This window comes from Eubalaena glacialis, chromosome 20 (genome assembly GCF_028564815.1).
Source record: "Eubalaena glacialis isolate mEubGla1 chromosome 20, mEubGla1.1.hap2.+ XY, whole genome shotgun sequence".
In the NCBI taxonomy this organism is placed as follows: domain Eukaryota; kingdom Metazoa; phylum Chordata; class Mammalia; order Artiodactyla; family Balaenidae; genus Eubalaena; species Eubalaena glacialis.
Window position 1 is genome coordinate 256,191 of NC_083735.1, and position 13,274 is coordinate 269,464.

At 40.6% G+C, this 13,274-nt stretch overlaps 1 protein-coding gene across 4 annotated transcripts in view; it reads right to left on the reverse strand.

The window, feature by feature from the left end:
• LOC133081392 (teneurin-3) overlaps window positions 1–13,274 on the reverse strand; it is a 319,076-nt gene that overhangs the window by 63,054 nt on the left and 242,748 nt on the right. For all 4 annotated transcript variants that reach the window (XM_061177486.1, XM_061177487.1, XM_061177485.1 and 1 more), the window contains one exon: window positions 12,432–12,578. In XM_061177486.1, the coding sequence (XP_061033469.1) occupies window positions 12,432–12,578 (147 nt within the window). The remainder of the gene's footprint in view (window positions 1–12,431; window positions 12,579–13,274) is intronic.

Here is a 13,274-nt window from a genome sequence, read left to right on the forward strand (position 1 = left end):
ATTAGCCAACCACCTTTCAAGGAAATCATTTTCCCAAGGATGGTAAAGTGTGTTCCGTATAAAATTAAGGCATTTCTCATATTTTAAACAGGAACCTGAGCTCTTAATACACGTCCTTTAAAATGCAGATGTTAATAAAAATGTGGCTAATGTAAATAAGCCATAATATTGGAAATGACAAGAAACCTATCACTAAAAATTGACCTACACTGTTGCTGACATAACAAGAGTAATGGATAGAATCTTCCAGAGCATTCTCCAGGAATATCAGAAGGAAACTACATTCAATGGCCTGTGTAAGAATTTTGTTTGAAACATTTAAACCACCCCATTAGCAGATAAGAGTCAGGTTATGATGGTTGATGACATTATCCTTTAAGGTCATTTTTCAGTGACCAGTTGATACATGAATTTTGATCTGCTTGGCAATTTCATTTCTCAGTATAGATTAATAAAAACATTAGTTTCTGAAGACTTTAATTACCTTTGGGAGAACAGACAAAAAATTATTATAAAATCTTCACACCTAAGTTTTAGGTCTTGGTGTGACCCTATTATGGCAAACTCAGCTGAAAATATCTAGTTGACCTATATATTTTATTTACACAAGTGTTTTGAAATAACTTTTATTTTTTAAAAAACCACACTAGTCATTTTTTTCTTTTTGCTTTAGGCTACTCTTATTAATAGAACATAAAAGCTTATGCCCATTCATTATCTGACAGCAAACTGAGACAAAAGAAAACAGACTAAATTGAATTATATTGCCCCGTCTAGAATTAGGTCAACAACACAGATAAGGTAAGAAACAGGAGATGAGGGGCCTGGCTCCCACCTGAAGAATGTTGTCAACACTTGTGGTTTCTCCTAACACTCATTTCCCTTCTCTGTGCAACAGCTCTGAACTTTCACTTGGGTGTCTAGTTCTCCCCAACTCTCAGTCTATGTGCATATTTCCCTTTGTGCTTGGTTCAGAAACGTACATGTGACCTAACTTGTCAAACCAGATTGAATTTCAGGAACTATCTAAAAAGCAATCCTGCCCCATCAGCTCCCATCCCCCCAGGCTTGGAGCTGTAAGGCTGTGAGGCCGGGGTTGCTGCATCCCTCTTGCTGCCACTACAGCAGAAGCTGTCTGGGAACGGAGCCATCCCAGAAGAGGCAAAGTCAAGAGCTGGAGACCCAAGACAACAGGTCATAGTGACATCTTTGGGGCTTTTGCAATAAGCTGAACCTGACCTGGGCTTTTCAGTTCTAGAAGCCAAAGCATTGCCTTCTTCCTTAAGCCTGTTTGGGTTAGCCTTTCTGTCACTTGAAACTGAAAGAGATGTAGTTTATCCAGAGACATTAACTAAAAATCTCACTATTTCCCTTATAGTTGAAAAAAAAGGCTTAATACGTAAATATTGGAATTAAATGTATGGTGTTGGACTCTTTTTACATTACTATTTTAACTTTTTGACACCATAATTTGACATGAAAATGTATGAGTCAGAATTTCTGATAAGCAGATCTTATTACATAGTTTCTTCATTATAGCTACATTTTCATGTAGATGTCTGTTATATTTCTAAAAATGGGTTGTTAATTACTTGAAACTGTATATTTATTCTTTGACAAAAACTTAAAATCATGTTTAAAAAAGTCAAATGAAACAGCTTTGAAATTTCATAGAAATTTATCAAAATATTGCCTTCTTAGCCAAAAGGCCACAAAGATGAAAAATGTCTAAATATTTCTAGTGGAAGAAAGATGAAACTATGATAGAGGCTTATTTTTCAAGAGGATATGTTATAACAATGCAATATATTGCATTTTTCTCCATCTGTCTCAAAGAAATAGAAGCATAGTTATGAAGACTCAGATTTTTTAAATCGTAGATGGTTGACCTATTGCCCCTAAATCATTTTTAGCTTCAAAAAAACAATTAAAAAAAACCCTTTCAGTAACAATTCATGGTCATATGTTGAGACTTCATGAGGAATCTTTAATCTGTTTTATGATGTATCTAAGAGCTCTGACTCCATGGATTTAGAATGGGGTGTGCATATGCTCCGGAGAGTAATTCCACACAAGTATTTTATATTCTTACAGGTTTTTCCCTTACGTTCGTTTTTTAGCATAAGTAGAAACTACTTAATAGTGAAAGTACTTCCAAACATTATATTTTATCTCCATTAGTCTGGTAAATTAAGGGTTAAATCCCCCCTCCCCCACTTTGTCCCCCATAATATCCCCACGGTGTCTTCCTTTAGGCACTATATATGGTACAGATGGCCAAAGAGGAATGCTCACATTTCGTCATCCATCTTTGTTAGTTCATAAAAAGCAAACGTGCATCTGGCATGTAGTCTGCAGGTCATAAAACTGCATGAGATTGACACCTTCTGAACTAATCAGCTGGGAATGCATTTTTACAAGCCTCTCTGCTAACATCAATCAGAGAAAGAATCTCATTTTCAGCAGCCGAGACGCAGGGACACAAGGTCTGTTATCTTTCTGCAGAGTTTATCACTAACTTGCCCAAGCAAGTGACGGATGGTTATGAATCTGGCTTCCTATAACTCGAGAAAACATTTTTCATTCTTTGTCTATACTCAGGTGGCTAGGGCTATCTAGTACAACTAAGCTGATTATCCACTTGCCCAAACGTATACGGTAGTAAAAGTGACTTTGTGGACGAGCTTCTCAAAATCATCAACATTCCATTTTAGTCTCAGGAATATTAGGTCGGCTTAAATTGAGATTGGTGTGGAAGCCATAGCTAATAGAATTAATCGTAAAAAAATCTCAAGAAAATCAGAACTGTTCCAAACCCACTGAATAACAACTCCAATTATCAGTTAAGAGCCCCTCTTTCTCCTGGTTAGGCTTTGCAATGTAAGTGGTACTTTGATATAGACAATCTAGAGTATGCTTCCTTCCACTTAATCCTCAATGGTATTGCTCTGTTATCATTTCAAAACATGTTCTCATCTTTCTTAACCCTTTCATTGGTTTGTAACAGTGGCTGGCAAACTTATTTCGTAAAAGGCCAGATAAAAAATATTTTAGACTTTGTGGACCATACAGTCTCTGCTACAAGTACTTAACTCTGCCTTTAGAGCTCTAAAGCAGCCAGGGACAATATGTAAATGAGTGGGTGTGACTGTGTCTCAATAAAACTTTATTTACAAAAACAAGCTTTGGCCCAGGGGTAATAGTTTGCCAACCTCTAGTCTTGCTTTAAAGTTTCTACCCTGCCCTATTTCCTTATAGTCTTTAAATCATTCTTGATTTTTTTCTGGCAAATTTAATGCCTATTTTACTAGATAATTAAAATGTCTGACTCCATCTTTTCCTAGTTTACCCTCTCTGCTGGCTTTGATCTGCTTCTGTCTTTTAAGCAGCTATGGATATTTTAACTTGTTTTTTAAAACCTTGACATACTGACTGGATAAAAAGTCATGAATTTCCTTTGAATGAATTTTCATCTTTACTCAAAAGATAATTAATTAATGCCCACTGCCCTTCCCCACAGTATTTGTAAGCCCCTCCCCCGCCTACAAGTTGGAGGTAGAGGTAGAAATTCTCATGCAGTATTTTATCTGTGGATTTTAGAATTTTCAAAGTGTACGGGTATACCTTTTGTTGCTCTTTTAAGTCACCATTCTGTACCATGCATGACATTCATCTGTTTATTACTGAATTGGGATCATGTTTGCTTTTCTGTATCTTCTTGGTTTGTCTACAGCAGAGCTTTCTTGGTGGCTTTATTCTCTCTAGGTTCACAACATTTCAAGGCTAATGACTCCAGGCTGATCATTCTCCTGAACTCCAAATCCACAACCGGTCTTCTAGATATTTCCACTTGGATATTACACGGGCATCGAAAACTTAACACGTCTAAAACACAACAAATATGATCTTCTCTGAACACTCGCTTCCTCTGCATTTCCTATTTCAAGGAATGGTTCCACCATCCACTCACCCAGTTTCTCAAAGCAGAAACCTGAACGTCAACCTTGATTCCTCTTCTCCCTTTTTCTCTGCACCTAATCAATGACCAGATCCTCCTTTTCTCCACCGCAAACATCTCCTGAATCAGTCTATTTCTTTCCATTTCACTGAAACAACCGTTTAGACCACCATGGTCACTTCTTGCAAGATCTCAACAAGGGCTTGGTTTCCCAGGCGCCAGTCTTGTCCTAGCTATTCATTCTCAACACTTAAATCTGAGTAATCTTGGTAGAAATCAAATGTGGTTATTTCACTTCTCCAGCTAAAATACTTCCTTTAATTGGTCCCTGCTGCTTTCTGAGTAGAAACTCCTTAACATAGCTTACAAGACCTTTGTGATTATTATTTCCTCTGCTGGGAGACTTCTCACCTGCTCTCTTATCCCCCTCCCCCATTCCTCTAGCAATCAGCTCAGACAATGGTCTCACAAAGTTCCTTGAGGGCTAATCTAGTTCACTGTTATAGCACCAGAATCTAGGACATATACTTCTTGGCACCAAGTACGCATACAATAATTTTGCTGAATGAAGTGAAGAATCAATTCAGTTCCTAGAGATTATGAGATCTAAACAGGTCAAAATGATGTCTTAAAAGCACAGCAGAGACAGGTGCTGATTTTCTTTCATCACCTTTTTTCTGCCCTCAGACACTATGCTAATCCTTGAATTCCTGTTTCTTTTTTTACTCTAATAGGTATCTTTAGATGTTCTTGATGAATTGGACATTAAGCAATCCATACAATTACAAAAAGTATTAGAAGAAATTATAGGAAATACTACACATAAGTACAACTTACGTATGTACTTATAAAGACACACAACCCAGAATTCATGAAGGAAAAGTTAAACCTTATAAACATTTACTTTATAAAAGTTTATCGTTTGAAAATTTCTGCATGATGAAAGACACCATAAACAAAGTTAAAAGATAATGAAAACTTGGGATAAAATATCTGCAACACACCTCACAAAGAACTGATAAGAAGAATATACAAAGAACTCCTAAAAATTAAAAAGAAAAAGTCAAGTAACTCAATAGAAAAAAATGGTCAAGAGAAATAAATAAGCAATTAGCAAAAGAAGAAATGCACACAATCAAGGCACATATATAAAGATCATCAATCTAACTAGTAATTGGGGAAATGCAAATTAAAACAATAAAAATGGAGTCATTTCCACCCAGCAGACAAACTTCATATTTTTCATTGTATTGGACAATTTTGCTTATGTACAATGATTATGTACAGATTATGAACACGGGGAAAATAAACACTATCCTACCGATGAAGTGTACAATGGTGAAACTTACTTGCAAGGCAATTTGGCAGTAGCTACCAGAATTAAAAATTAAAATACCCCGTGACCCAGCAATTTCATTTCTAAAAAATCTGTCCCAAAGAAATATTTGTACATTTACACAAAGATTTATATGCAGATACACACACACAGATTCACTACAGATTTGGCTTTATACTAAGAGCAAAAAAAAAGAGAAACAACTAAACAATTATTAATTAGTGGTAAAATTCATTAGGACAACCGTGTTTCTATTATAAAGTAGGAGATAGGCCTATATGTACTGACATGAAAAAATCTCTAAGTCACCCTCTTTGGCAGAATCAAATTTAGAACAGTACCTATCCCGTTTACGTTTAAAAACATAAATGTGCATCTAAATTCACTGAAGGAGGCGTAGAAACACACACTCTTGAAGTTGTTGACAGTGGTTACTCTCGACAATGAGAATGTAGCACTTGTGTACGGTTACTAGTAATAACCCTCCCCAGGAATGCAGAGGTTCTTAACATGGAGAAAGGGGACACTCTCTAAAGAGGTTCTGAGCGATGCCCCTTGTTACGTTGTAAAGCTTGCGGTGGCAGCAAAGGGTAATGGATGTAAAATACTGGGGAGACTTTTAGTTCCAGCCTGTGTGGCTCTGATTTTCCTCTCCTTCTAAAACTCATTCGAAAAACAGTGATCAAACCCCACGTTCCTTGTGTACTACCAGGAGGCTACTGGGGTCCTTTGCTCCTGAGAACACAAGCTGGAATTTTCTTTCCTAGAAGGGGATTCCCGGGGCTCTAAAACTTCTGTGGACAGTAAAAGCGTTCAGAGTAACCTGAATCTCTCCCTATAGTAGGACCTCGTAGAGTCTTTCAAATGAATAGTAATTCCCCCCGCCCCAAATCATCTGCCAGGTTAATGTATTTTAAGGCTCTGAGACTGAGTGCCATTCTATATTCTGATATCTGGATTCTTTTTAAGAAGTACTTAGGAACTCTTGTAATTTCCTCCCTTCCCTCCCTCCTACCCTCCCTCTTTCTTCTTCTTTTTTTAAACCATTTTCCCCCTTCTCTTCCTATTTCTGTTACTATTTTATTTAACTTTTATTTTTCAATATGTTTTTTGGAGAACACAAATTGTCTCATACTCCTGCTAGGACTTCTTAAAAATCTATTTTCAAATATTTCCTTATTTTCTTTTGGTAATCTCCAAACTTAGACCAGCTCTGTCCGTTCATCACACTCATTCTGATGCTTACATGAAAATGTCGTTCATTGTTTCCCTCCTCGTTTTCATTGCTAGCACACTCCTGCTTTCTCCTGCAGTTTGAATCTTTTGTTTGTATTTTTCTTCCTTCCTTTCTCTCTCTCTCTCATTACGGTTTCTTTTCAATTTCTAAATTAGCACAGTTGAATCTGCTTCCTTCTCCACAATTATCAACCTCTGAAGATGTAAAAAAAGCCTGTCTTAGATACATCTTCCTGACATCTAGCCCCACGAAGTAACAACTCTGAAGGACAAAGAATAACTCTATCTACTTACAAGTAAGATGCATCTTTCCTGGCAGGATTTATACTTTGACACTCTACCATCTTGCACAAAATTTAGGAAGAGGCTTTAAGTCATTCTTGGGCCCTCAACCATCCAATCTGCAGGAGAGGGCTTGCGTCCCATGCCTCTGGTCCCCACAGGGGAGCTATCCACTGGAGGACCAGACAGGGAAGCAAGATGTCAAAGGGAACTCTGAATAGATCTCCCGAATCAGAAGGACGATGGGAACATGGTAACCACTGCCAGAGACAATATATCTTGGAGAAATCATCTCATTAATAAGCATCTTGAGTCTCTATAAAAACAGAGTTGTTTCTGGCAAGCTGTTGCATTTTGATGCTTCTATGGTGGGACCGCCATATGGGGAGCTACTGAAAGTCAAGACACCCCCTATTGAATGAGAATGTAGTAGGGTGACCAGGTGAAACTGACGATGCGTAAAGAAGTGCTTGGGAGAACTGAGAGCTGCCTCGTCAATCTCGGGCATGGAAAGCATGTTAGGGCATCGAAAGCATGTCAGAGGCTCAGCACTAGTTTCCTTGTTCTCAAGTGAGAAGGCTGGAATTTGGGGGGGAAGGGAGGAGAGAGAGACTAGAGGATTCCTTCTGAAACTAACAGAATTCTACTAGCCATATGAAATGGTTATTGGAGTATACTGTCTAGTTATACTAAAACTAAACGCTATCGACAGCTATTTATATTCCGATAGTTGAATCTGTTTTTCTGCCTACCCACCGTCCTTACCCCTTTATTCTGGAGACAGGACTTCAGTTTTCTTGTAGGGCGGTGACCTAATTCAGACCAATGAGAATCGGGCTCAGGCCAGGCCCAGGTCTCATGTAACCATTGAAAAAGGTGTCCTCCCTGCACTGGGCTTGTTATGCTAGAGGAATGTAAACCTCGAGCTGGTGGGAGAGACATCCAGAGAGTGGTGCCAGCATAGAACAAGCAGAGTTGACAGATGATTAACTGAGATTTCTGTTACTACTGTCTGTACACCTAGGTGCAGTTCTCTCCAAATTCGTCCGTTATATAAGCTAAGGACGGGGCGGTATGGAGTCACCGTCTTCAACTCCACTCCAGATCACATAGCATTTAATAGGGACCAGTTCCCATCTCTTCACCTGTCTTTTCTCTGATCTTAGCGACTTCACCATCAGAGTGAGTTCTGGGATATGAACAAGACATGGCTCAGTCTAGAGGGAGGATGCCTTTGTAGGTGAAGACAAAGCTGAAGAAGAAAAACGTAAAAGCCAACTGGAGGCCTGCAGCGTGGATCACTTGCTCAGAAAGCTTTTCCAATGAGGAAAGGATATCTTGTCCTTGCTTCCGAAGTGCCTACAGGCCCTGTGTGGAGACGTTCGCCACAATTCTCTGGTCCAGTGACCACGAGTCTCTGACGTCCACTGTGTGATTTAAAAATGGACTCTCCCATAGCCCACCGCTGCCCCGATGTCTGCTCCAGCTGCCTGGGTGTGACACCTGGAGCTCAGATTTGAGAAGCGAAGATCAACACCTTGTTGAGTCCACAGAGAGTGGGGATCTTTGTCAAGGCCTTTATGGTGGGTAAAAGATGGCCTTAGTTCTGAAAAGCTAATGAGTCTGTGTATGCAACAGCTATTTATTTGAGCCTTAAAGAAACAAGGTCCAACTGAACAGGAGATTTACTTCTTATGACCATGTAGGTGTTGCGAGAGTAGCTAAAGACAAGTTCCTCCAGTCTATTTTATTGGTAGCCCACTTCTCCTAGTCTTCATCACAAATTCCCCTCGAAGGCTGCTTTTCCTCAAGCGTGTTAGAGACATAAAGGGGAAGTTGGCTCCACAGGCAGAGAGGGTCACCTATTTTTTTTTAAATAAATTTATTTATTTAATTTATTTTTGGCTGCGTTGGGTCTTCGTTGCTGTGCACGGACTTTCTCTAGTTGCGGCGAGTGGGGGCTACTCTTCGTTGCGGTGTGTAGACTTCTCATTGCGGCAGCTTCTCTTGTTGCGGAGCACAGGCTCTAGGCGCGCGGGCTTCAGTAGTTGTGGCACACGGGCTCAGTAGTTGTGGCTCGTGGGCTCTAGAGCACAGGCTCAGTAATTGTGGTGCACGGGCTTAGTTGCTCCGCGGCATGTGGGATCTTCCCGGACCAGGGCTCGAACCCGTGTCCCCTGCATCGGCAGGCAGATTCTTAACCACTGCGCCACCAGGGAAGCCCAGGTCACCTATTTACTTAGTGAGATCCAGAGATTGAGGATCTTTAGGCTTAGGCAGTAGAGATGGGGTGAAGCGGATTTGGTAAAGGAAGGTATATTTTGGAGGGGAAGGAAGATGCTTGGTGTAAGAAAAAAATATTTATTTCACCGTATGTGGCTGTCCTTTCTAAAATTTTTAAATATATCTTTTTCAGTTCTGGGAATAGTAAGCAACTTTCTCTGTGTGTGTGTGTGTGTGTGTGTGTGTGTGTGTTCTGCAAAGTTCTTAAAGTTGTGTTCTACAAAATAACTCAGACTAGACTAGCAGCTATTCGTATGATACGTTTAATTTCTGATTCGGGCCAAATCAACCTCTTCATCTTCTCCTCCTCCTTAGTTATTTAATGTGTTAAATCAAATTACTTGGCTACTTTCTGGCTAATTCACCATTTTGACATCAAACTTAGTTTAGACAATGGATCTCTAATGGTACAGTTCCTACATATCATAGAATTTCAAGTATAGTCCTTATTTTAAACATTCTGTTTTATTGTCCTCATATAATGATAATGATATCCTTAATTGCCAGATTATGTGTCTTGAGTTGGGGTTTGGTGTGGAAAATATTGTCCGTATACACACAGCCCATGCTTAAGTTCAAGGAACCCTCTAGCTTGGGTTATAAGGCACCCAGGTTATAATCTCAGGATATAATAAAGCTGGCACTGAGATTCCTTCTCAGAAGATCAACAAAATTAGGTTAGGGACAGGAATACAAATTATATGAGATAAGTAGAGAATCCACAGGAGGTCTTCTATCAGCTCAGATTTCCCCTTGGAGAGGCAAGTCTAGAGATAGCCTAGCTTCAGGCTAAGAAGAATAAACAAAGGGGGAATGAGGCCAATTCACAGCTGATAAATTTTGAGGAAAGAGAAAAACCTCCTTAGCTGATAACAATACTAAAGAGTTGATTAGCCCCTCAATTACTCTGCAGCGTCTCTGCAGACTTGGCCCTGCAGTTTGCTTCCCTCTGCAAGAGTCTGTAACCTCCTCAAAGTAATCTTTTAGAAGACAAGTGTGAAATATCTGATCAAGGAGGAAGGGAAGGGACTTCCCTGGTGGTCCAGTGGTTAGGACTCCGTGCTTCCACTGCAGGGGGCATGGGTTCGATCCCTGGTCGGGGAACTAAGATCCCTCATGCTGTGCGGCAAAAGAATAAAAAATAAAAGAGTAATTTAAAAAAAAAAAAAGGAGGAAGGGAAGCTCTCCTTCCTCCGTGGGCAATAGAAAACAATGGGGTAGGGGCTTCCTGGGGGAAAGCAAGGAGGAAAGTTGCCGTCCGGGCTGGGGGTCAGGGAGGACGATGCTGTGTCTCTAAGGCGGGCGCACGGGCGCACGGGCACACGGGCGCACGGGCGCACGGGCACACGGGCGCGGTGAGCAGCAGTCGGGGCAACCCCATATCATTAGGCAGGAGAGGCTGCGAGGGCTAAGGACCACCTAAACCTATCAGAGCAGACAGCAAAGGGGGCTTCAGCTCAGAACTAGTGGCTCAAGTTTCTCAAGAGTCCAGGTTAAAAGAAAACAGGCAAAATAGTGAACAATGTGCTAGAATGAAAGGGGAGAATCGCAACTCTTAGGAAGATGAGACACAAATAATGTTTGGTTTCAGAATGACTGTAGCGTGTGTGCGTGTGTGTGCACATGTGTGTGTGTGTGTGTGTGTTGGAGGCAATGGGGAGAGCTGAGAGTTGGTTCTGGCACTCTGCTTCCGAGAGAACAGTACAGGGCAGGCCTTGTTTTTACTGTGTTTCCCTTTATTGTGCTTCAAAGATATTGCGTTTTTCATACATTGAAGGCGTGTGGCAGCTCTGCGCAGAGCAAGCCCACCGCGCCGCTTTCCCAGCAGCATTTGCTCACCTTGTGTCTCTGCGCCACATTTCGGTAATTCTCGCAATATTTCAAACTCTTTCATTATTATATCTGTGATGGCGATCTATGACCGGTGGTGACCTTTGATGTTACACTACCACTTGCTTAAGGCTCAGATGACGGTTAACATTTTTTAGCAATATTTTTATATTAAGGTATGTACATTGTTTTTTAGACATAAGGCTATTGCCCACTTAACAGACTACAGTATAGGGTAACTTAACAGTGTAGGGTAAACATAACTTTTCGATGTACTGGGAAACCCCAAAATTCGTGTGACTTGCTTTATTCTGGTACTTGCTTAACTGCAGTGGTCTGGAACCGGACCCGCAATATCTCCGAGGTCTGCCTGAAGTTAGGTCCACTTTATTTGGAAAGGAAAAGGCCATTCAACCTTCTCTGACAACCTTTTATGAATTTCACCCAGTCAAGGGGAGCACTTTTGAAAGCAAAAGAAGGAAAATTGGATAATAATAGCTGCTACTTACAACATAATATATCCCTGGCAATACACGAAGTACTTTACAAACAGTCTCTCACTTAATCCTTCCAGAAACTCCTTTATCACTCTTCTATACACGAAGCCACTGAAATGTGAAGGGGTAAGAACCTTGTCTAAGGTCACATAAGCACGACGAGTTGGAGTGAAGATCTGACTCTAAACCTGCACTTTTAACCAACACATATTGCCCACGTGGACACTCCCAAAAGGGCAGGTGGAATGAAGGCGGGGGTAGGGGACACACACACTAACCCACAGAGCAGGTGACCACAGAGGTCCAGACAGAAACTGAATCCTTCCAAAAATCTCAGTCCCAAAGGGACACCAACACTGAACAGCTCCAGGGGCAAGTCCTCCATCACTGGAGACGACCACTAACTCTCACTTCTCTCTTCTCTGAAACTGAAATACACTAGCACGGAGGATGCGCGCAACGGGGAAAATAATTATTTCTTAACCCTGGGCTTATGTGGGGTGGAATATCATAATCCTTTTCACAGGGTGTAAAGTTAAGGATAAAAAGACACTGGAAGTACAGCTTCGAGGGGATTGCTTTCTGTTCCTGTTTTTTTTTTTTTTTTTTCCTTTTCATCCAAGCCTTCCGACAGAAGAGCTTGGGAGCTGTCTTGCATCTTTTGGAATGTTTCATTATTAAAATACTGCTTTAGAGCTCCCAATTTACAGGGTCCTAAAAACTGCAGCGAGGAGAATTGTCACCTGGAGATTAGGACGAGGAGTGGAGAACAATGTACATTACACGGTAGCTTGGTTACCTTGCCTTTTCCCTGAATGATAATAATCTTGCATTTGTCTCAGGGAAAATAGGGAGCAAAATCACCCTATCAGCACTCATAACTTTTTCAAAAAATTTAATCTATGGGGATCGGATTTTTTTTTTTTTGGCAACAGATAACCAGGTATCCGCGAGAACTTACAAACCTGAGTTCTGGCACAAGCTCGCCTTCCTGCTCAGCATCTCTTACCTCCCTCATTGTCCTTGCTGTCTGCGCAGAGGGTCTCCATGGCCACGTCACATCCCGCTCCCCTCCACCCTGGCTGGCAAACACAATGCCAGCCGTTTTGGTCCAGCGTGCATCTTCCATTGCTGTTGCACAGACCGGGGCACCCCTCTGTCAAAAGAGACAAAGAAGGACAACGGAAGTGATTTGAGTATTGAAAGTTTTTGCACCTCAAATAAACAAATGAGGGACACTTAGTGGGAACAGGCCTTTCGAAACAGCACAAATACTGTAATTGCACATGGATAGAAACAGCAACATTATCTAAGGAATCTCATTCTTATCCAAGTGGCATCTTTGATTGGCCTGACCCTTGAGACACCACTTACCTGTCAGGACAGAAATATCTGCAATGATCCACTAAACTGCTGCAGGCCAGACAAAATTAACTTAAATTTTTTTCCTTTAGCAAAGCAACAAGGGTGATTGTAAAGTGTGAAAAAAGCGTCACAACAAGATCATTTCAGAAGCCCTAGAATAGACTTTTTAATCTGTTGTAAACAATACCGGTCACTGGTTAGACATGCCTTCTTAAAAGCGCCTTGTTGCTTTCAAAAATTCCCTCTGAATTTAAAAGCATGAAAGCGGGTATGAGGATATGAATGATGTTGAAAAGAGAACATTAATTTTATCTGGCCTCAGAGTTGCCGTATATTCATGTGAAATTACAGTGCATTAAATAACTGCACAAAGTATAGGCCAGTATTAATGACTATACTTTATGCCGAGAATACATTCCTTTTCACAGAATAAGCAAAGCCCAGGAAATAGTGAAGCAGCTTAGCATCTATTCTAACAAACATTAGG